Source organism: Colossoma macropomum, unplaced genomic scaffold (assembly GCF_904425465.1).
Source record: "Colossoma macropomum unplaced genomic scaffold, Colossoma_macropomum, whole genome shotgun sequence".
NCBI classification, from domain to species: Eukaryota; Metazoa; Chordata; class Actinopteri; order Characiformes; family Serrasalmidae; genus Colossoma; species Colossoma macropomum.
This window is the reverse complement of record NW_023494797.1, coordinates 13,179,826-13,205,336: the sequence shown is the minus strand read 5'-3', so window position 1 is coordinate 13,205,336 and position 25,511 is coordinate 13,179,826. Positions and strand designations below refer to the sequence as shown.

Below are 25,511 nucleotides of genomic sequence, written 5' to 3'. Positions count from 1 at the left end.
CAAAGACAATTTTACCCAAAAGGTTATTCGAGTGAAGGTTTTTATAGCATTTTTATAGCCAGTGTCACAACGGCAAATATCATAACATGGTGAAGAAAAAGTCAATTAAACCCTTAAAGATACACTCTGAGACATTATATAGCAACTGTTTAATAATGCACATATATATATTTAGAAATCATGGAAGAAACTACAAGGTTTTACAAAATACATTCAACAGTTATCTTAATCTATTTTATAATTACAAAGAGAGCACAGTATTTACATACAAGTATTTAAGCTTACACAACATTTTCACAATCTGATTTTGTAGAATAGTAAAGGACAAAATTAGGACAAAATTATGTAGACTTGATATAAAGTGAACAGTGAACAGATCCTCAGGCTTGCAATCCCAGCTTTATCGCCATGACACCTCTCTGGATGACAAGACTGCAAGACACAAAAACGGATTGAGCTTTCCTGTGCGAAGGAGGATGATTATGACCATTAATGTTTCAGCTCTCTTAAAGATTAAAGACTTCTACTAAGTGATTGTGCTAGAAATCAACAGTGGAAAACACAAAAATCAGTGCATTGTCCCTTAGTTAGTGCAGCCTTGAGAGGTTTTTTTTAAACTTGTTTTTTGCAGATACTATACTGTTCCTATACTATTCAATGACTGTCTAAGGCTGAGTGGCCACTTTATCAGAAACACTTACACTCTTAAAGGTGCCAGAAAGTGTTCTTTGCGCAATCCCATAGAAGAACCTTTCAATGGATGGTTCTTCAGGGAATCATTTTGTAAGTGTGATGCGTGAGTATATCTCTTTGTTAAACCACCTTAAAGTTTAATATGAAATATTCTACAAAGAATTCTCACATTGGTAAAAAAAAAAAACTCTCAGGGTTCTTTAGGGTATGAAGTGTTCTATGATATCAATCAAAGAACCATTTGCGTTGGTATCACCTTTATTTTTAAGATAAAATGGCCACTGAGTGTAAGTACAAGGTAGGTGTTTCCAATAAACTGGCCAGTCAGTAGTCAGACCAGATAGACAGCGCACCATAGAGGCGCACTTTGTTAGTCTGCAGTTAGTGACTGTAGACCATCTGTTGCTGCACAATTTATTAGCCCACCAGTACCCTGTCCACCGATATAAATGGACCACCATAGGATCGTCATTGACCAGTTTGGATGGTGGACCATTCTCAGCACAGCAGTGACACTGACATGGCTTGTTGCTGGTTTTTTTTTAACACGCTTCAGTGTTACTACAGGGTTGAGTGGTCAAACAAAAATATCCAGCCAACAGTGGCCCTGACCAGATACTGATCACTGATGAAGGGCCAGAGGATGACTAACACAAACTGTGCATGGAAAAAGATGAACAAGGTGAGGTTTGGCCAGTAAGTGTATGTCTGGTTTCATATGTATATGGATTAAGCCTAGTCTAGGACTAAACTGTAAACATCAATGGTGATTTCCAGTGACACTTTATTTTGAGTGGTCCTTTTAGATAAAACAAACACTCAGCAGACTCTCAGTGACATGTCAAAAACATATAAGGGTTAGGATAAGATTTTGGGTTGAGGTTGAGGTTAGGGTTAGGATTAGGGCCAGGGTTAGGGTTAGGTTTTGGGTAAGGTTGGGTAAGGTTAGGTTTTGTGTAATGGAAGTAACATAATAACAATACATCTACTTAATGTTAGTAACGTATCAACAGAACATCTACAAGATATTTACTTTAGTGTATTCAGATGCTTCACTACAGCTACTTCACTGATATGCTGTTGATGTGTTACTGATTATCTGTTAAGAATTTATTTTAATCATCTACAAAGGACCCACTCCAAATAAAGTGTTACCTGATTTCCTAGTACAAATCCATTTTAGTCCACAGTTGGCTTAATCTGGGTCCAAAAATCCAGCCCTATGTGTTCTTTGCAGTCAGATTAGTTTTACCTTAACAAAATACACTCCAAACAAAAGAGAGCGAACAGAACTGAAGAGCCGAAAGAGAGAAGAAGAGCCGAGGAGCCAAGAAAAGCACAGTGAGGAAGAGTGCGGAGTCGGGGAGGCAGGAAGAGGAAGGCTTGGACAGGCAGTAGAAGCAGGCAGATAGGGGCACCAGGGCTGCCCGATAGCGGCTGATTTCACACATACACACCCTCAGGATGGAGACTGGAGACCAGTGGGTTTTGTAGACTGCGAGGGTTCCCCAGGATCTGCTTGGCAGTGGTGCGGGGGTTAAATTCCAACACTGAGAGATTTGAGTCTGTGACAGTTCAAAAAGAGCAGAAGACACAGGATATTAACAGCTACGCTCTCTAATGCAAGTTGTACAGAAACATTTCTACTTAACCCAGAGGTTCTCGACCTTTTCCACCCGAGACCCTGTTATTTTTAACATAAATTCCCTGGTGTGATAAGTCCACACCAAACAAGGTGGGTGTGAAAGCACCATGAGAAACTTCTCCATCTCTAGCTCGCTGTCTGCACTGCATGCCTGCAGCTGCGGTGCCTCAAACTGATGATGTTTATTTAGTCTACTCCTGCAGGGTTTTTATTTGTATGTGTATTTTAATGTTTATATTGGTTAAAATTCGACCGTTTGATTCTCATATTTTTAATCATTAAGTTAATCTTCTTTCCACTTATGCTTTTATGACTTAAAGTGACGTTACTGGCCCACTTCGAACTGCTGTCTCCCCCCCGAGTACATGCCCGCAGACCACTAGAGGGAGCAATATGGCCCACAGGTTGAGAAACCCTGATTTAACCTGTATGTCTGGCTTGAGCTTGAGATACAAGTTGTGTCTAGTAGATAAATAAGTATCATGCCCTCTATCTTACATAAGAATTTAGTAGGATGTTGATGAATTATGGTCAATTTAGGATCTGTAAAATAAGAGATCATTTTCTTTGTACTACCTTCATCACTCTGTCCGTCAGGCATGAGGTGAGCTATATCATCATCTGGCTGGACACTGCTTTGGACTGGAGGTCCTGTCTGCTGGATGAACTGCTGCAGGTTACACTGGCGTAGTTCCTTATTTAGCTCGTCCAGCTCTTCACTCTTAGCCTAGAAAAGGACAAAGATGGTTAACAAGCTGCTGCACAGTGCATGTGGAGAAACATTTCTTATTTTTCTGATAGTATTTGATTAACTAGAAGAAACTGAAATCAAAATGAACCTTTTATCTTGTTAGTTTGTGTCCATAATTGTATTAAGCACAACTCATCATATCAAATAAAAGACAAAAATCCTGTTTTCCTGTAATCTTTCATGAGAATGTAATGAAATATAGTGTTAACCAATAATATATTGTTTCACCTTCCACCACCCCCCACACCTCTCCTTAAATGAAAATGCTCAGCTATCTCAGAGACCTGCCTTGATCATTCTAAAATAAGGTGTGGAAGAAAAACAGGTTAATATGCGACTTTGGCTGTGCTCGAAATAGAATACCATGTACTGTATACTGTACACTGAACTCATAGTGCCATATGCATACAGCAAATATGCAAATGTTATGTTATGCTCAAAATAATCTAATACTGTCACAACCAGAACAGGTACCAGAACATTTAGTAGAGTTTTGGTAGCATTATGGTTATGCTGATAGTGACAAAATGCAACATTCAATCATTTGTTTATGTTTATTATATTATTTATATATTTAGATTTTTAATATATTTATATTTTAGATTATTTAATACATGTTTATTAATGTTTATTTAATATTTATTTGCTGCCCTGTGATGGACTGGCGACCTATCCAGGGTGTATGCTGCCTTCCGCCCAATGACAGCTGGGATAGGCTCCAGCTCCCCCCGCGACCCAGAAGGATAAGCTTAGATAATGTGTGTGTGTGTGTGTGTGTGTGTGTGTGTGTAATATTTATTTGTTTAAATAAACATAACTGAGGTAGATGGTCACTCAAAACGAAAGGATTTTAGTCAGTTAAAAGTCCAAACTATGTTTTCAACTCTGACCAATTCAATAGAATTACATTTTCAAGAACACCCAATTTTTTAAAAAATTTGAAATGTATTCAACCACAACCTTAGCTGGATTAAATGGTTAAACATCACGAATGAATGAATGAATGAATGAATGAATGAAATGTATTAATACACCCTACATCCTTCAAAGAACATTCAAGTAAAAAACACTTAGAAACGTATATAAAATACCTGTTTGTCAATTCCTTTGCATATGCATTATACACTGTTCAATAAAGCATCTCAAAACAAAAAAAGTCAAAAAAGAGTTATTCGTTATAACAAAGAAAGCTCTGGCTGCACACAGGAATATTCGGTCAGATTAGTACATCATTCTGGAATGTTTGGCATACCGGAGAAATGCAAGTTTTTTGCATGCTGCATACTACTTACTGATATTGGGTCAATCAGTACATAAACAGTATATTCTATTTTCAACACAGCCTGTAATTTGAAAAATGCACATACTACACACTTCCTCAGTTTCAATTGCTGTCCGCCTCAGGGTGTGTCAGTTCACAAAGCAACCACAAGGTGGCAGAAAAAACAAAGTAGGTATGTTTGTATTCACTACATTACCAGTTTAAACATTATCTAAACATTTCTTTTCAAGTTCCTTATACTTTTTAGTTGTTGTATGTTTTGTTTTCCATATATCTATGTTTCTTTGTTTGTTTCAAACTTCAAGAGGCCGGCCAACACAATTACATTTCACAGCTTGTAGGTGACTGCAACCTTGAAGGACAAGGGAACAGTACACCTCCGCAGGAAATGGAGGAGGGAGAGGCAGTGATGTCAGAGATATTTAACCTGTTCACAGCCCTGCGGTGATATTAGTCAGAGAAAGTTTACACTATAAGGTTTGTTTAACTTTACCTGGCTCTCCATTTAGCCAGTGTGACGCATTTTTATCAAAACAATGTCGGAACTGAAATGGAAGTGTGTTTTTATTTGAATCAGTTGCTAAGCGGCTGTGGTAGCAAGTCTGAACAACAGTTCTGTCAGAAAACAACCCAGAAAAGTGCCCTCAAAAGGTATTTACAATCCATATTTCAGCATGTGCTTCATTACTGTTAAGTGCACTACACATGCCTTTCAAACTCCAATCTAGCCTCTAGCTTTGTGTTACATGAAGAACCAGAAGAAAAAAAACAATCAATACTGTTCTGTGGTCTTTAATTATGCACAGTAAGTCATCTAAGCACTCAGAGTTGTCGGTCGTCGGATGGGGGTTGTGCTTTGCTTCAGAAACCTAGAGTTAAGTGGTTGCTTTGAAAGGAATTTCATGCAAAATTTTGCATAAATCGATCATTGAGTCATTAGATGTGGGTCATTAACTGAGTCATTGAGTCATTAATCTAACATTGTGGTTAATGTGAAATGGTTCACTGTAGGCAAATTTACTGGGTGGGGTTCCCCAAAAGCATCTTTGCACAAAGATGATTCTTAAATGGTAGAGCGAGCATCCCAATGAACACTCTCTCTATCAGTTAAGATGATCTTAACAACAAGATGCTTTTGGGAAACTGGGTGATGTTGGTAGTAAAATAGTGGTTTATTTCATGGAAGCTGTCTTTGGGGAAATTTATGCAGAAATAAAATAAAAACACTGCTGGAATTCCCCTTTAAGGGTAAACAGAAGTGGTCATTGGTTGTTTGCCTGCATTGGAACAACAACAGCAACATCTGCTTGACCCACCTTGACTGTACTCTAAGTTATACTAACCAGCAAGAACATGTTATAGCTTACCTGCAGCAGTTCTTCTGCCATCTTGAGAGCCTTTTCTGTCTCGTCAACGGATGAACCCAAATCAGAACCTTGACGGAGTGCCGTGTCCAGCTGTCCCCTCACCTGCCCCAGAGATTCCTCTATTCCGGCCCGCGCGTGACGCATACCGTTCTTCCTGTTCTCTGCTTGGAGCTGGATGTCTCGTTGTAAGCTCCCAGACTGGTTCTCTGTTTCATGTATCCTCTGGCTTTGCTCGTCCAGGGCTGCATTTATATTCCTCAGCTGCTTCAGCATACTCTGTTCTCTCTGAACCTCAGAGAGATACTCCGACTCCCAGTACTCCCCATGGGCCAGTTCGGCCTCATTGCGTCTAAAAGCCTCCCCCAGAAGGTCCATCTCCTCTAGGAGCTCAGGGGACAGGGTTGGAGGTGGAGGTTGCTCCAAAGTCCACACTTGCTGCTCAAGATTCTCCAGCTGGGCCTGGAGTGCCTGCAGCTTCCCTTGCTGCTGAAGAACCTGCCGGAAGATCTCCTCTTTGGATGGACCAGTTTGGGCATGGGATGACGATGGACCTGATGGTGCCCTCAGCCCTGGAGAGTCTCTAGGCACTTTTTTAAGCTGCTTAATACGCGGTTGCGCTGAAGTAGTAGGTCCCAGGTTGAAAGTGAGAGACTTTTGGGCTCATTCCTCTTAGGAGGCTCTGGCTCCTGGAACTTGGGCAAGGCAGGAGCTCGGTCCAGGTCAGAGCCTTCACTGCTGGTGGGGCCAGTGCGCCGAAGAATGAACTGTACCTCGCTGCTCAACTGGCCCAGTTTGGCCAGGGATTCCAGAGGGCGCTCATTAGCAACAAGCTGACGCTCTGTGTCCCTCAGCTTTTGGACGAGGACGTAGCGACCTGTTTGGCCTAGAGGAAGATCAGGTACTTTAATGTGAGATTCAGAGCTCATTATTCAATGTAGTTATGTTATAACTAAAGTTTGGGGGGACATGCTTGAAACCCCTCCTTCTTCCAATCTAACACCACATCCTCACCTTCTGTTCCCATGACGAAGCGTTTGCAATCCCCACCACCACCCCATCTCCTCCGTGTTCATTTGTCCTACACTGGTCCTACCACAGCTATGAGGGGGGTCTGGCCTTCTAGCTACAGGCAGAAGCTGCCCAGAACTCCAGCCCAAGTTCTCAGAGCTCTCCCCTGTCCCTTAATCAGTCTTCCTTCATACTGCCACCATGCTGAAGGCACAGTCTGAACTCACAAATCTTGACAGAACTCAGAGCTGTCATAACTGGTAACTTTGTAGGAGAAGAACATCCATTTATCATAAAATGACTGTATAATTAATTGTTTCACTTCATGTTAGAGGTGGCAGTTTTTCGTTTGCAATACCAATGTTAAGATCTTGAGCATCAAACAGATGTTTAGATTTGACCAATATTTTAAACCGATATCTGATGATGTATTACTGTATTCTGGAAGAACAAGACGTTTAGCCAATAATGGGCTTCTGAGCTTTTTACTTGTTTTACTGCATTTATAACCCCCAAATAAGTGTTACCTTTCTCCATAATGATAATCCAGGTGGATCGAGTTTTACATTTTAGAAATGTTTATGTATCGGCATTGGCAGATATGTGACTAAGGCTCTGTTCAGACTGCAGGCAAGTTGGATTTGTTTACTTAAATCAGATCTTTTGAAGCGACTGTCCACACTGTTATTTGCAAAAGATCAGATCGGATTTGTGTGTCCAGACATCACCAGCCTATCTGCATGGGTTGCTATAGCAACAATGTAGGCATCAGTAACTATGTAGCTACGCTGGCGATGCGGATTTCAAACATGGATGCAGGAGTGCATCATCTCGCCCTCCAAACTTTTCAAAATTCTCTGGCATGAATTTTTGGAAGCACTTCCATCGCTCTGGATTTGATACGGTTAAAGACACTTTAAAATCCAATTTGAGCATCCAGAGCAATCAGACGCATCTGTAAAAATCCAATTGGAATTGCATTTCAAACCACCTCCATATGTGGTTTGTATACAATTTGCAAATATCAGATTTCATATGTTTTTTCTGCTGTCCTGACTATCAAAAATCAATCTGGATACAATCTGGATATGCCAACAATCGGATTCGCCTAGCAGACTGAACAAGGCCTAAATGCCAAATATCTGCATTGGCCTACAATTTCCATATCAGTGCATCCCTGAAAACAACTAGTATTCTATTCCACTTGCAGACAGCATTTCCATACAAATACGTACCTATAGCCTGAGCCAGGGCAATGACCACATCGTGACAGGATGTCTCTTCGGAGAGGCCACAGACAACACGCTGTACCCCATCCACCCATACCTTTAGCTCCATCTCTGTGTTTGAGCTTGACCCAGCAGCCCCGTTCACATGGCAGTGTCCTGTTGGAGACAGAACAGTAAACCTGAGTAATTATCAAAGTGAATAGGTTCTGTTATCATGGAAAGCCCACTGAAATGTCTCACTGTCATTGGAAAAGTGTATAACACTGTAAGTCAGAGACTTTCACTGATTTCATTTTTAACGGGTATTTCGAAGGAAATTAGATATAAGATAATCCACTTGCATAAGGTCGTGGACAGTCAAAGGAAAAACAGGAGTTTTAAAAATGGGACTCTTAACAACTGTGCAAGCCCTGATAGACCACCAAATTGTCCCCATCAGATAAAAAGCACTTGAAGCTTCCATCTTTGAGAGAGAGGAGAAAATCAAGCTGCTTCAGATCTGAAAACATCCACAGGTGTTTCTGTCCATCCTTCCACTGTGAGAAGACAACTCAGTGCTATGAGTCTGAAAGGATGTGTAGCTGTCAAGAAGCCTCACTGAGGAAAGGAATAGACAAAAAAGCTGCTGGTGTTCTCAGAACAATGGTTCTGACCACCCCAGAGTCCAGGCCTTAACATCACTGAATATGTTTGAGAATTAATTGGGATCGTGAGACGCAGAAAATGCAACCAACTTCTAAGACTGAACTTTGGAGGTGTGAAAAATTATTGAAAAAACTGAAAGCGAGTCTCCTGAAAAGAATGGAAGCTGTAATAAAGACAAAGAGTGGACACACTAAATACTGAAAAATTTGAGATTGTCTTTAGGCGCCCAATAAGTTGTGATTATTTTACTTTTCAGCAATTTGTGCTCTCTATACAAATATAAGCTATACATTTATGTATGTCATTGTAAAAAAAATAGTGGTTTCATCCTTTCCATGTTATAAAATGACAGTACTTTATTCTTCAGTTCATGAGAGTGAAATATTAGTTCTGTGTCACTACCTAAACCATTGAAAATGGAGAAGTGACTCAGATGAAGGCAACAACACAAGTGAAAGAACAGTCGGAAATCACGAATGCATTCCACGTTTAAACAGAGACGCACAGTAGTATAGTCCCCACTGGCATTCCAGTGTGATGCACTATGGAATGCTGCATTACTAGTTTGAGAGAATGAGACCAGGACATATGCTTCGCTGATGACAGATATGAAACAGGAGCTGATCCACTGTTCACTGATGATTTTTTACTGTTACACTATGAAATATCTGAGGTCTTCATGGCATGTACTACTCTATTTTTGTTATAATGTGTTCACGGGTGCTCCATTAGGACGCATTCTACTCACTGTACAGCTTACGTCAACAAAAAGAGTAACACTGCTGAAAAGGTAATACAGAACCACTGGTTTGCAATTTTAAACCAAACGCCGTAAATAAGATGCGTGCTCACAGAAAACAGAATCTGCTGGGAAATGCAGTATTGATCCGTTCCCATGGTTCACGTGGCCCAAAGTCAGACATTATCAGACACCAAGAATTTTAAACATTCATCTGAAACAAGGCCAAAGAAGCTTCTACACTTAAAAAAAAATAAAAGTGCTAAAAGGGTTCTTTGGAGCAATGATATAGAAAAACCACTTCTGGTTCCCTAATGAACCTTTCAACTGATTGTTCTTTAATGAACCATTGCTGTAAACAAGATGTGAGATTGTAAAGAACCTTTTAAAAAGTACATTCCGCAGATTCCCAAGGATTTCTGCATAACTCAACTGTTAAGATGTAAACAAAGTCATTCTGAGTGGTTTGATGTAAAATGCACCTAGAAATACTAGTCGGAACCATTCACAGTGGTGGTGAAGTGTTTGATGTCTTTAAAAGCTCCTCACAGACAGTTATTGCGTGACATACGTTGCCCGAAGCCCGAGACTTTGCTTTATGACAGTTTTTACGATTACCTTTAGCCCTAGAACAATAAAAAATACCATTCCACCATGAATGGTATTTTTTATTGTTCTAGGGCTAAAGGTAATATTTTGCCTTACAACACCCTGCATGTACCTCGAGGATACGTGCACAGCTGAAGCGTAAACACGTAATCAAAATAATCAAGCTAGTTAACCAGACATCTAACGTTAGTTGTCGTTACTGAGGTAAAAAAAAGCCAAACAAACTAAAGCGCGAAAACTTGGAGTTAAGAACACTGTAACAGTGCTTTTCAGAGCGTCGCCGCTCTCCAGTATAAGTTTCCCAAACGCCTAAGCTGAGCGCGCTAACGTTATTCCTGCTAATAAACAGACACCCGTTCAGTTCTGCCTCCTCATTACGACGGCATTTTAGGGCCACTGTTAATAAAAATAAAAACGGTAGACTTTGAGAATAAAGTCGTACTATTTCGAGAATAAAGTTGTAATGTTTCAAGGATAAAGTGGGCTAACTGTAGGGGGGCTGCCATAATCCGTTGGGTTCTCGGTTGCTGTACTGGCGACCCAGAGTTCCACACACTCCTGTCTCCTTGTGGATCGATCATTTTGATTATCATTCTCATTGTCTTTGAAACTTCACGCCCTCTTTGAATGGCATGGAGATGTAGCCACCGATAGCCGTTTAGACGACCCTGCCTGAGATTCTGCTTCAACAAAACAGACAGACAGTTTCCTCCGAGTCCGTCTGGCTCTTTATTCTAAATAAACAGTTTCCTGCCCAGCCGTTTCAGCCGTTTCTTATACTAATAACAGGCTGTGGCTGATGTGCAGGAGAGACAGGGAGACTGAGTTTTTCATTATGGGTGAAATCGATATGAAAGTATAACTCCACCAACTCAACGCCCCTCATTTTAATACGAGGAGGTGCTGCCTTCCCTTTGCAAAGCCTTTGGCCACAATATTGTGACGTTTCCTGTCTATTAATGCCACTTTAATGTTGTAATTCTACAACTTTTTTTCTCGAAGTAGTACGACTTTTTTCTCTAAATATTACAACTTTATTCTCGAAATATTACGACTTTATTCTATTTATACTATTTTTATCAACAGTGACCCTAAAACGCCGTCGTACCTCATTATTCACCACCATCACTGTAATATTTTATCTGACGAGTTGTCATCAACATTAACACAGAAAGGTAATAAGAGGGGACGGTGGAGATCGTTTCTGCAGTGTCTGGGGCTTTTAAAACACTATAAGTCAATTTACTGCTTTCAATGTAGATAAATGTAACGTCAGCTACTATGCTAACTTACCTGTCACTGCATAAACTGATAGAAACAGACGATTAAAACAGTTACAGCTCTGGGGTTGTCTTAAAGTTAGGACAGAATTTAGGTCCAGTTAGGGTGTTTCTGTAATACTGTTTTCTGATCTAGAGTTAGGATATGATTATGAACTTAAGAACTGTTGTTCTGCAATAGCGTCTGTTCTAAATTCAGTCCTAACTGAAGTTGTCATGGTAACATAACAGAGATGATTTCAGACGGAAGACATTTCTGTAATACAGCCCCTGGTTCCTATTAAAACTACCTGAGTCCGTAGGTTTCTTTAGAATGCACCATTTCATTAAACCATTCTGAATGACTTTGTTTACCTCTCAACCACTGAATTATGCAGAAATTTTGAAAAATCAGATAAATTTCCCTTTAAATAACCTCCACACGATACAAATTTTAGCTTTTGTAGACAACTGGACATCCAAGCCAAGAAAATGTTTTAAAAATTATTTCTAAAAGTGTACACATAATGCTTTCCAAGGCCGTGGTTTCAACTTGTGAATGCTTCCTCAGATGTCACTGTAAGATATGCAGCAATCAAGCTGCTGCAAATCTTCTCATTGCTGCTGGGTGAATCAGCTCCCTCTTTCATCTCTGTGTAATGAATTATGGCAGTAAAGCAAGGGGCTGTAAGGGCAAGATGCCTTCAGTAACCTGCTCAGGCTTCATCATCATGATATTCAAGTTTTAGGGCAGATGCTCGACACGATGCCTGGTAATGCGCAGGTGGAGACTTGCACTGCTGAGCGTGTCTAATAGTGTAAACTGGGCGTTCATTGCTGTTGTTCACTATGAGGGCAAAGACCAATGTGATGTGAGTGTGGAGTGTACTGTGGGGGTGGCAATATTCTCCAGCTACCTTTCATATGACGTGCCTGAGGCAATCATTAACCAACACGCACATTCCTGTACACTCGGAAACTATGCTCACTCACACAAATCAAACACATACTTGACTCTGCCGAAGGGGGGAATAAATTAAATGTCTGAATGTGTTTCTCTTAGACGTAACTAATGCATCTCTATAATGAATGAAGAGTAGAACAAGTAGTAGTACAAGCTAAGCTGTGTAACATTAAGAAGTGAAACTATCAGTTTTTTCAAAATGTTAAAGTGGAATTCAACCAACTTTTCAACCTTTATGTATTATTCAGTTGTTGATATATAAACGAGGTAATTCAGATTTCACAAAGTTTGATGTGAAATGGTTTATTGTAGAGAAACTTCCAGACTTGGATTTCTTTACAGTGGTGGTGATAGGAGCCAGGGTCAGGGTCACCATGTCCACAACACAAATAGAGCCATTTTATTTACTATCCAAAACCACCAGTGAACCTACATGTCTTCAGATTTTTTATGTAATGCTGATAATTATGAATAAGTGGTAAAGTTGAAAAATGATCTTTTCTTTGGGTGCTATTTTGCCTTGGAGCAACTTGCATGTATCTATCTGCCATGAATGTATTTAAAAATATGTTTTATGCCAAAATCTCATAGAACAATGTCTTGGTTATCAGGCCGAGTACTTGTACCCAATAACTTCCTGTGTGGGGGGTTTCAGAGGCATAAAATCCATCAGTCGTCTGGTTCCTATCATAACAAGTGTCTCTAGAATTGCACATTTCAAATCAAACCACTTGGAATGACCCTGTTTGCATCTGAGCATCTTAATTATGCAGAACATAATGAAAGGTATATGGAGTTCTCCCTTAAAAACTGTGTGTCAGTGTTCTAACTTATTTGTTTACTTCTAGCTACTAATGCCACAATTTCTTGACCTAAAAGAACATTTTTGCCATCTTGTAGGTTTGGATTACCAACCCAAAGCTAAGAGGCAATTACATCAAAAGCTCTCTAATTCAAGGCCTAAGATCACTCATGATGTCCTGAATCTTAAGCCTTTTAATTATCAGTGTGGGTTCCTTAACCACAAACAATTTACAGCCTTAGTAATGACTCACAACTCAAATGCAGTCATATTAACAGTAATACTTCAAGATCATTGAACTAAGAAGGAGCTTAAACTACGTCAAGGGGTTTAGGCCCTAAAAAGCATTAAGAAACTTCTGTTTTGTGTTTTTTTTTTATGAAGTGATGTCATCAATTTTTTCCCCTTCACTCCTATAATCACTACACAAAAATACATCGCCATAATGCATAACTTGGCATGCAAAATCATCTTAAACATAGTCTAAATATCTAATACTTCTAACTTGTTGTAAGAATGTTACAAAGAATATTACATTTCTTTCTATATGTTGAGTTTCAAGTCATTTTAAGAATCTTTTTCCATTAGAAGATAATTTTGGCTGTTTCTAGCATGATTTCTGGGAAAAAAGCAAAACTATCTGTGTTAATTCTTGTAATAAGCAAAATGATCTGCCAAAAGAATGATGCGTAAACTAAATAAAATGACTAGAAAGATATTCTCATAATCCTATAATGATCTTATATTGAGAAATATTAGATATATCGACTAGATTTAAGACTGTTTTGCTTGCCAAGATATACTTTTTTGAAGTGTACAAGATATAAAACATTATATCACATGTAAAATATTGTTCTCTGCCACACTTTAAATTAAACAACAGCTCAGCTTTCCTGAAACCGGCAAATAAAAGTCACTGTCTGAACATTAAAAAAGGTAATAACTACATAGAGCACTATCTATTTTCCAGTAAGTCACATCCATCTGGTATGATATTAATCTTGTTTACTGTCTCTGGCTTCATAAAATGTTTCTTTATATGAAACTGGACTGCCTGCAAAGCTGAGAGAGAAAGGATTGTTATCAAAAGGCAAATATGTGATCATTCTGTTTCACTCGAGCTGAGTGCCAGTTTCAAGGTCTACAGCGAGAACACAGGGATACAGTGTCCTAGAGTGGAACATTTCACTTCAAATTCCAATGTTTTGCTAAAGTTCATAATCATTAACTTGCTCTGAGAGATTTGGCAAATGCAGCTCCTGTTTCTTATAAATGCTGGATGTTTACATTTTTTGCGGAAGTGTTTGAACTGCAGCTCTTCATTTCAAGGAAGCTGAAGTGTTATTTTTGATAAGTAAATAACACTATAAATAGTAGAGATGCCACAAAATAAACTTTTCTGAAAATGAAACTACAACGCTGAGTGTCTGCTGATAGCGATGCTGATTAAATATTTTTCTGTAAATACCAGCTTTAGTGTTAAATATTTACACAACTTCCCCACAATGTACTTTGCCAAAGAGCATGTTATGCTCATCTGACCTGGCTCGGAAGTGGAAAGTTGGAGCTCGGAATTACGTCATTTTCATCCTCTGCACATTCGAGTCATGTGAAAGTTCTGTTAGCACCAAGCTAGCCAGCTAACTTTAGTAACATGAGTAATAACTTTAACGCTCATGATGTATTTACCTTCCTAAAACAGTGATCTTTATGGTCAATGTTGTGTACATGGTCAGTATCCTCTATGGTAAATAAGATTAACCGTTTATGTTTTTAAATCTCAAAATTTTATGCCTGTGTTAGCCTTCACCCTCCTAGCGTTGATAGTACTGTGTGATTGGGGGAGTCCTAACTAGTGGGTGGAACTGAAGACGACTAAATTGGGGAGAAAAAAAAAAAAAAAGAACATCACTTCATTAACAGGCTACTAGCGGTGCTCTGTAGGCAACCCTGCCAGTCTGCAGCGATAGTAGAGGAGGGTGAAGTTCTGGGGGTATAACAATTATTTATTATTACCCACCCTTTATTCTTTGGTGATATGAAGCTGTAGTCAGCTATTCGATAGCGTCTTGTTCAAATTTTCCTGTTCCACTTTAAATGGAGCAGCAGTTACATTCTGGCACCTCAGGCTTCAGCACTGCTCCATTTAAGCTGTAACAAGAAATTTAGCTAGCTAGCGACCAAAACCTCAGCATACTACAAGCACTTTTTTATGCTTGTTATGAAGAAAAGGACCATAATACATTGAAACGACATTAAACTAAGATAATACAGTGGTTATCATAGTTTTTTAACAAAGAAAATACTCACATCTGTGGGTTTCTTTGGTCGCTTGCCCAGCCATCTTGCTAGTTTGACACTCTGTTTGGAGTGTACCTCTGAAAAACCTCAGTTTGGAGGGGCATGTAGCCCTAACACCTCTATCTCAACAAAAATCAGAGCACCCCAGCCCCTAGGGGTGAACGCACAAAATAGAGGGGTAAGGGCTAAGTGGTAGGGGCAAGGGGTGAAATGGGATTAGGCCCAAGAGCCTTCTCTAGCTAGGCAATGCTAGCCAACATGCTAAACAGCATGGTCCTTGAGTCTTTTTAGTCAGTGAAAGAGCTTGAGTTTCACTGAGTCAGTGAAAACATGAACATTACATACTTGTCACTACACTTTATACAGCAAGGTTGTCCATGTTGTTCTCACCAGTGTATTAACTGCTGCAGTGAAGACTGAAAGATTTTATAAAAGCTCAGTCAGTGTACACTCTGTTTCAAGGTCCGAAAAAGATAATACAACGTCCCAGGGTTGAATATTTCCTGCCAAAGTCCTCTGTATTGGTAAAGTCAATAATCATTAACTTGCTCTGTGGGATTTGTCACTTTTAGCTCTAGTTGCTTACAGTGGCTGGATGTTTACATTTAAAACTCTGTCTATAGTAGAAATTCCATGATAACACTTCCTTTTTTGATAATGACACCTTGAGTGTCACCTGAAAGTTGGGTAACACTTTACTGTAGGTCAGGTTCATAAGGCTATATGACCACCCTGCTGAAAAGAACAGCACAGACCAGCATGAATCCCATGCTGGTCTAAACTAGTATATCGCTGTTGTCGGAACAAAACCTCGTATCTCCAATATGGTAACTTTACAGGAGAAGATAAAAACATGATTTACTTTTAATGTAAGTCAATGGAACCAGACATCTTTCCAAGTCATTTTGGGCGGTTTCCTTTGGTCCATTATTCATGAAATTAACAGATAATGTAAAGGTCAACAGACACTTTCAAATTATGATACAAACTGAAAATGACAAAAATGGAGATACAAGGTTTTGTTCTGACAGCAGCGATATGCTGGTTTATGCTTATCTGGTCACCCAGCATACCAGCATCCAGAACACAACATATGCTGGTTTTGCTGGTGACCCCCCATGCTGGTCTATCCTGTTCTTTCTAGCAGGGCATTACATACGCCTTTCATGATAACTGACATTAGCCTACATAAACATTTATAAAGTCTCAGTCCAATAAGCAGCAGTTGTCATAAAGGCTGATTTCATCACCTTCAGCATTAAGTTGACTTAACACCTATTTCAAGTGACATTAGTTTGTGTAACACTTTCGAGGGTGAGATGACAGCATATTATGACAGCTGACTTTGTAACATACTGAACTTGACAAGTAGGGCAGGTTGAAGATGATTTGACACTTTTTTTTTAGTAACACTGAAGTGAAAATCTTCTGTTTTGTAGTATATTGTGAAGATTTTGATACTCAGTTATGACAGAGTTGTGTATATTTTCTTGGCCCCTTATGTATCATATTTATGCTATAAGAGCTTTATGATTCACTATGGCAGTGCCATGACAATGTAATGATAATGTTACATTTTCTCTGGCCCTAGAGTAAAGTGAGTTAAATTTGGATCCTAACAGTGAGTTAAATTTGGATCCTAACAGTAATGCTAAAACGCTGAAATGAGTTATGTGTATTTTTTAAAAATGGAGTAAAACAAGCAGTTTGTGCAATCGTTTTTGCTGAATGTTTGTCAGGACTACAGTGTCCAGTATAGTATTTTAAAAATTGCGTGTGAAATGAACAATTTTAGGAGGCGAACCGTGAAATGGGCAGCTGTTATAACCTGCTATATCATTTCACCCCTGAAGGTGTTATGACACTACCTAATGACAATAAAAACCTATGTCACTTTGACATAGGTGCAATGTCAGCTTCACATCAAAGTTGGCAAAGACAGCATTTATAACAACTGGCACTTATTGGACTAGGCTTTAATAATTGTTGGTGTTATGATTTCAAGTGACAAGAATTTATAGCATTGATAGACAGTACAATATTAATATTATTTGACTTTAGCAAGTACATTTGGAGAGCTAAAGCTAGCTGAAGGAAGCCTGCTCCAGTTAGCCCGCTACGTTACACCTGATCCTCCTCCGTCAACTCCTTTAGGTGGGTAGATGTTCTGGCACTGGCTGTTGTTTGATTATAAGCCAAAGTCTAGTTATAAATTTTACATTTCACCTTGTATGGCTACTGCTTGTCATCACATGACCTGCTTTGCGTTATGTTGCACTACAAGCAATTCTGTGATATTTCAGGCTAGATTTGTTCCAGAATTGGTCTGGATTCATTCAATTATTTTCCTCTGAAATCCAATTCAGCATTTTCTTCATTCTCTGTGATCAACAGTGAATAAATACTGGGTATCGATTCAGTGCCGTCTCTGAATAGCTCAGCAATGCTAGCCAACATGCTAAAAAGCATGGTTCTCCAGCCATTTTAAGCTTGAATGAATGAAAACACATATAATAATATATACATTTAAACACATATAATGATATAAACACATATAATGCACATGTGTAACATGCTTGTCACTACACTTTAGGCAGTGAGGCTTCCTCAAAGTGCTTCCCCTCCCTCCTACCAGCATATTACTTAGTGCAGTGAAGACTGAATGATTTTCATAAGCTCTGTGAGTGTGAACTCTGCAGACTCCAGGATGTGTGTGTGTGTAATTACACACCCCGTGGCTGACTCAGCGGAGCTGCAGTAGATTAGATCCTGGTGGTGAATGTCCCTCACAAAAGACACATCTGTTCTCTCAGCTCCTCTTCTACACTAAACCACTCAGATATACCATCAGCAGCAGCCTGGGAGCAGAACGCCAGAGAAAGCAGCCCAGTGAGGTACATTCCACACCGGTCATTTTATACTCCTCACCTGAAAGCTCTATCATGACTGGAGACATCAAAGATTTAGGGTGACCTTTTGTTCATTCAGAGTTCATTAAGGTCCAAACATGATATATGTCAGGGTTAGTGCTGGTGGTCATGGTTATGTAATGTGGTCAAAACTCAAAACGTGCATTTCTTTTTTTGGTGTAACCGGAACTGCTGGTGTAACTGGAGCCACTTCTACGAATAATATACTCTCACATTTTCCCATGTTAGCCTGTCAACATGGAAATTTAACCCAGGAAGGAAACTCGTCAGCATAAACAGTAAGCGATAAAAGGCAAATGAGAGAAGGCGGTTTTCGTGGTTACTTGTTTTCACATAATTACGTTTCTAATGACACTGAGATGGTTGAATATTTGGATATAAGTGCGTTATGATGTGTATTTGACAGCTTCCGTATAATAAATAAAACCCCCTTAAGAAAATGAAATTTGTTCTCTGTTGTCAGTATGTTCCAAAACGCACACACATGCAGTGTAATTTTAATATCACTTTCTGTACGGAAAAATGATAAGAGCACCAAGATTTATATATAGAGAACTGACTAGGGAACGACCATGGAGCGATAAATCGAAAGATTTATTGCTGAGAATAGGCCTGACAAGTATTACATAATCAAAATTATTTGAACTGACCACCTGTTATTTAATCTGACGGCTGGGTTGAGACAAATTCATGTAAAAAATTCAATTAAAAAAGCAGAAAACACATTTATTAAGACAAGTAACCAAACCTTTCACTTCTGAGGGGACCTATAACACTTAGAGGGCTTACGTGACTAATGTTTATTTGACTAAAATGTGATGGTTGTCACAGGCCTAGTAGAGAATCAGCACAGCTGAAAGAAAACAGTCTGGATTCCACAGAGAACTCGATCCAGCCGGAACTACGTTCAGTGGTTTCTCACACAGGCATTAGGTTTCACATGTCTGGTTAAAGGGGTGAAACTGGCCTGCTTAAGTCTTACTGCATATTTAAGACTTCCCCTATTGTGTGCAAAGGGAGGGGAACTTTTTCTCCTTCGCATATGAGCTCACTAAAGTATGGAAGTCAACAATGATTGCAAACTGAGCATGATGCCAATGGCATGCAGTATTTCAGGTGGATCAACCTACATCTTCCTGTGCAAGAGTGCAAAGGACCTTTCTTGGAATTAAACTACAGCAAGAGACTGCCTTTTCTTATTAGAGTTGCATTCAAATTTAGACTTATCTTGGCAGAGTTTCAAGCAGTTTACTTCGGCCTATAGTATAATATAGAAAATATTTCACGTTGTCATGTAATGTTTTAAGTTGTCGTTCATCTGTGACACTACAGGACAAAGCTCTGAGCTTCTTAAAGCTCTATGAACATCATAGGAACCATTTATCAGTTTATGTTACAGTTACATCCACATCCAGAAGCTTTGTGAGCTTGTCACACTTTGGGACACCTTTTCATGCCAAATTACTGAAACACTATATGAATTATCTTGTTAAATTTTCTGAATTTACCCAAACCTGTATCCCAATATAGTGTATATTTTGCAAAGGTTTTTGAGCTAATTGGTCTGTAACACCATGTGACAGCTTTTAGGCCAAATTCTTAAATCATTATGAGTGCCATTAAACCAGTTTGTTATAGTTACATCCAAATTTTAATGTATCCTAGTATAGTTTCTGGCAATTTACCTTACCTAAGTCCCAGTATATAGTATAATTCTCATAAGCTTTTGAGTTAATTGTTCGGTCACACCGTAGGACAACTTTTAGGCCAAATTCTTGACCCTATGAGTGTGATTAGAAGAGTTTGTTACAGTTCTTGTTACACGTACGTAAAATTTTCAAATTATCCTATTTCAGTTTCTGACAAATTTACCCTACGACCCAGTATAGTGTATACTTGGCATAAGCTTTTGAGCTAATTGGTCATGTGACAGCTTGAAGCACTACAACAGGGGTTCCGAACCACGGGGTCGGGCTTGGGCAGGTTAATAACCCCATCACTGTAAGAACAATTTGTGTGTAGAACAATTTGCCATAGTTTTTGTTACAGTTACTTGCCATTTTTAACTTACCCTGATATAACTTTTTTGCACTTTCCCCTAATCCATATGCCAGTTTATGCCATATTCTTGATGCGCTACGACTGTCATTAGAACAGTCCACTCTTCTAAATAACTATGGCAAGCAATGTTGTCACAACGTTTACAACATATTTGCCTTCCAGATACAACCACCCTGAATCTGTCCTACTTTCCCAACATGTTTCTTGGACGACACTGTATGAGATCCATAATCTGAAAGACATCCTGTGTCCCAGGACATCATCCTTCTTTCCATTTATCACATTCTCCTTCATCAGAGTGGGTTTAGAGCGAGCTGCTGGCTCGAGAAGGTTAGTCTACGAACTGGAACAGACATGGCTGGCTAGTTTGGTTTGCATATCCAAATGTAGTGCCACAAGATGCAGATGACTGGAGTTAAAAAAGGTAGGCCAGTTGACTTTCACATTCACTGTATGTTTAAAGGAAAGGCTCAGGTATCTAAACATCATGCCTCTTCTAATAAAATCTGATAAGTTTCCCAGTAAAATGTCTCTCAACAACGTGGTGAATGATGTTGTGAAGTGGACAGGCAAACGTTCTCAAATGGACTTTTCAAATTCCAGCACATTTTTTAGATTTTTAGCTTTGTAAACATGCCATTTTATCTCGGTATACATCAGTTCAGCCGATACTCAAGCATTCCGGTTTCAATCAGCTCATAGTTTGATTTGCTGATAAAAGGGCATACAGAGAATTTTTTAAATTTTTCTAAAAAACACAGCAGATCAAGAACAGGTGCTAAGCAAAATCTTCAGTGTTGAATTAACTCTGACATTTCTGTCCAGCCAGACATTAAATCAAAAATGCATGTGTTTATTAAACATTGTAAACTTTTTTATATTTGACCTGCTGTTGCTATACATTTGTTGGGTGTTGGATTTTTTAAATCTGGGCGAATTGACTTATATATGCTATAGAACTATTAGAACATCTGCACTTGCTTTTTTTAAACAGAAGTAAAAAGGAAAATGACAAAAATTGCACAACCAACCAACTTGACCTGAAATTAGCTTCCCTGAGAACTCCTCTACAATATTTCCCCTAATGATTTCACATTCATGTTTGATTCCATGTTCAAACATGTTGGATTAAACTGATCAAACCAAAATTTGCCCTGAGGAATACTGTGCTAGCACCTGATTAAAACCGCTATGGAAATATATATGGAGATACATGAATACAATAACATGCACGGTAATATTAGTGTAGTAATATTGATCAATATTACTACTATGGATGAGAAACATGATATTAATTCAGCAGCAGAGAGAGGAAGACATCTGCAACGTAACAAACTTTCAAAAGCATGCCAGGTATTATCCTACAGAACACAACTGATCAATCAATGCTTATATTTAACAAGATAAAATATTACTGTTTTTGGTTTGAACCAATGTTAATCAAATGTTAACATCCACTAATTTGAATTATCACCTTATAAGCTTCGACAACACTGTAGACAAACACTAACAATGAATTGCAATGTACTCCTAACAAGCGTTTTTCATCTGACCCAGTACGCGACTCCATTTCCACACTTTACTTTATTTCTTTGTCTATGGCAAAAGGCTAGAGCAGACATGAATACCGATGGAAAATCAGGTACACCTGACTGGCCCAGTGGAAGAACAAGACAAACCTGCTGCTCATACACAGAAGGCAGTGTTTACCTTTGAGCTGAAGCCTGTCGCCCCGGTGTCAAGCTTTCCTCTCACCATGCTGAGCAAAACTAACGAGAAAAAAGTACCGTCCACTTTCCGTAATGGTCCAAATTGAATAAAAAACAACAGTTGAAGTGGTTTGATGGCGTCCAACAGGTGTTTTAAGAGAAGTGGAGAGCAGTGCCGCACTCCTAAATGTAGAGTCTCTCTCTCTGTCCTTCTCTCGCCTCTTCTCACTACTATGCTATGCTGGCACATACCACAGTCTTCTCATGCTCCACCCCTTCCACAGGTAAGAGTTACAGAAATACTCTCTCTCTCTCTCTCTCTCTCTCTCTCAGGCCTTTAAATGGAATGATCAAACCTGATTCCCGAACGCAGACACTGTCACAAACCTATCATTAACATTTATATGCATTTTGCGGTATCAATTAACACTATTAACGGTGTGACTAAAGGACTCTGGGACAATCAGAGTCTACAGTACAATATACTGGGAACTTGCAAAGCATCAATTCTCATTGCATTAAGAAAAGATCTCAAGAAAAGCTACTTTTCTTAGGACAAACACAATATAAGTGGTGACCTCTTGGTTCAATTTTATTTGTCCATCATTGAGTTTTCTTGCTTCATCTGTTACGGTGTGATACAACAAAACAGACACTCAAATGACACTGTCTTTAAAGGGCCTATGTCCCACTTTTCTAATATTTTATTATTTTCCACCTCAGTGGTTTTATGAACCAAGAACAGTCATGATTCTTTTTTATATTATTTTTCCCAACCTCTTTTTATCCATCAGAATGAAGCAGGCTGTTTTGGTCCTGTGCCTTTAAGACTGATACATGTTGTATGAAAAGGTTGAACACCCTGGTCAAATTACATGTTTTGCTGATTTTCGAAGTGAAAATATGTTAACGCATCCTCTATGGAGAACACACTTAAATATGGCATTTTTCTGCAAATTTTAATGCACAATTTCTATTTATTTGCTGAGTTTAGCATTTCAGAAAAAAACATAAATATAAACTGTGCCATATTTTATTGTTTGCATTTGTTTTATTTGCTATGTGTTAAAATGTATAGAGCTGTGTTCTCTGTAGAGGATGTTTAAGCTTATTTTCACTTAGAAAATCAACAAAATGTAATTTAACCAGAGGCGCCTAAACTTTTGCACTCTACTCTATGTATATACAGAAGAAATGATTGGCTGCTCTGTTTTGAGCCTCATCAAAAAGCAGTCGGCACCAAAATACTCCCTATAACTTCAGTGTGAATGGGCGGGGCTAAAGTGCTGTAGGCTAAATAAGCAGATGTATGACATCACAAAAACAATAAATTTGAACCAGGCTGTTTTGCAGCTGAGTTTCTGTATATTGGCTGTCTGGATTGGTGAACACCGTGTTTTGGAACTTTCACAGTGTTTACATACAACTCTTATGTCAAAAACTAGTTTTTCCATGTTATGGGCCCTTTAAAGCTTCAGCTGATTCTGTATACGTTCAGCGTAAGCTTAAACAAACAAAAAGGACATTCCTGGATTCCTCACATCCACCCTACCATGTTTTTTGACCTCTTCCTTCAGGGGGAAGATACAGGTTTTTAAGAACCTGTTTCAAGGAACAGCTGCTTTCCTACTGCGATAAGGTCAATTTTTCTGATCTGCATATGTCAATAAGATATTCCAGTCACCGTGGGAACATCTGTGAGTTTAGTGCATGATATTACACATCTTTATGATCCTTCTGTGTTGTATGTTGTGTTGTGTGTTGTATGTTATGTATTGTCCACTATGGTGCAAAAGTTCACTCCTCATTTATTTAATTTGCAATCGAAATGGCCATTAAGTACAAGTGATTCATTTTTCTGGAGATATTTCTGAGGAGATCACATATAAGATAATCCACTTGTGTAAGGAAGGAGAAAGTCAAAGGAGTTTCCAAACAGGGGTGGTTTTAGAGATTCTGGGGCCCTTAGCAAAAGACAGGAACGGGCCCTCGGTGTGCACATTTTTAAACTAATTGAGGCTCTGGGCTCCTGAGTGATGCAGCCATCTACACATTGAAGTCATCAATGTGTAAATAAAATAAGCTTAAATGCTAGAGTCTAAGATTACTACAGTCGACTGTTGTATTTTTGGTACAAAGATGCCGAATGTGTGTATGTGTTTGTATGTGTATATGCATTAACATACAATGCAATATACAATTTTTTTTTTACTTTATTTGTTCGGTATACTGCCTGTTTGTCATTATTTTTTTATTTTTAATATTTTTTTTTAATGTTTGGCTTGTCTTGCTTTTCACTTTTTTGCTTGCCTCGTGTACCATCTGTCTGTAATCACAAAATTTAAAAAAAGCTTAAAGGAAATCATCCTAAATCTAGTTTATATATCGAATATTTCATGTTTTAAGATTGTTTTTCTAGACATTTTTACTTGTTTTCTGTAATTTTATTAAGTGAACTTCTTTTATCATATTGGCAAATAATTTTGCTTGTTTTAAGAAATATGTTGTATCTGCCAGTAGAGTGAGATAATCTGGTATAGAGTAAGGTAGAAGTAAAGTAATGAGTGGTGAGATACTTTTTCCAGGAAGTGTTAAGTGGTGTAATCCCACTAAAGTTTGAGAGAAGTAATTCATACCTTATAATGAATATTTTTTGAGTAATTATCCCATCCTTGCAGCTATATGTACTACATTAACATTAGCTTTATGTAATTATGTAATGAGCATGTGCAGCACTGAATTCTGAGTAGCAAGAAGAACCTCCTCTTCATTATGTTTAATAGGTCTGTTGCTTAATTATCCCTGTTGTCGGAACAAAACCTCATATCTCCATTTTTGTCATTTTTCAGTTTTTGACATCACTTGAAAATGCCTGTTGCCCTTTACAGTATGTGTATGATAAATGGACCAAAAGAAACAGGGTGCAAAAACCACCCCTGGTACCAAAACTGGATTTCAAAATACTATTAAAAGCAACGGAGGAAACCATGTCTCCTAACAAACATGCAAGCCCTGGTAGACACCAAAACTGTCCCCATCAGATAAACAGCACTTAAAGCTTTCATCTTTGAGAGAGAGGAGAAAATCAAGCTGCTTCAGATCTGGAAAAACCCACAAGTGTTTCTGTCCATCCTTCCACTGTGAGGAGACAACTCTATGGGTCTGAAAGGATGTGTAGCTGTCAAGAAGCCTTTACTGAGAAAAGAAGAACATCTACAAATTAAACAAAGAAGCTGCTGGTGTTCTCAGAACAATGGAATGACCACCCCAGAGTCCAGACCTCAACAACACTGAATGTGTCTGGGATCACTTGGATCATGAGAAGCAGAAAGTACAACCAACTTCTAAGACTGAACTTTGGGGGTGTGGAAAAATATCCCTGCAGATTTCTTTAAAGAACTGAAGCTGAGTCTCCTGAAAAGAATGGAAGCTGTAATAAAGGCAAAGAGACACATTAAAGACTGGATTTTTTTATAATATTTTAACTTGTTGGGCTTCTATGTAATTTGCTGTTTAA

At 38.7% G+C, this 25,511-nt stretch overlaps 1 protein-coding gene across 1 annotated transcript; it reads right to left on the bottom strand.

Annotated features, from left to right (window-relative positions):
* Positions 1-130: 130 nt before the first annotated feature.
* rassf7b (Ras association domain family member 7b) lies at positions 131-22,248 on the bottom strand. Its single transcript, XM_036584326.1, is given in 7 exon segments — positions 131-432; positions 2,151-2,258; positions 2,915-3,065; positions 5,739-6,398; positions 6,401-6,621; positions 7,982-8,131; positions 21,996-22,248. Coding segments are annotated over 6 exon segments (1,275 nt in total). The 5' UTR covers positions 8,085-8,131; positions 21,996-22,248; the 3' UTR covers positions 131-400.
* Positions 22,249-25,511: the final 3,263 nt, after the last annotated feature.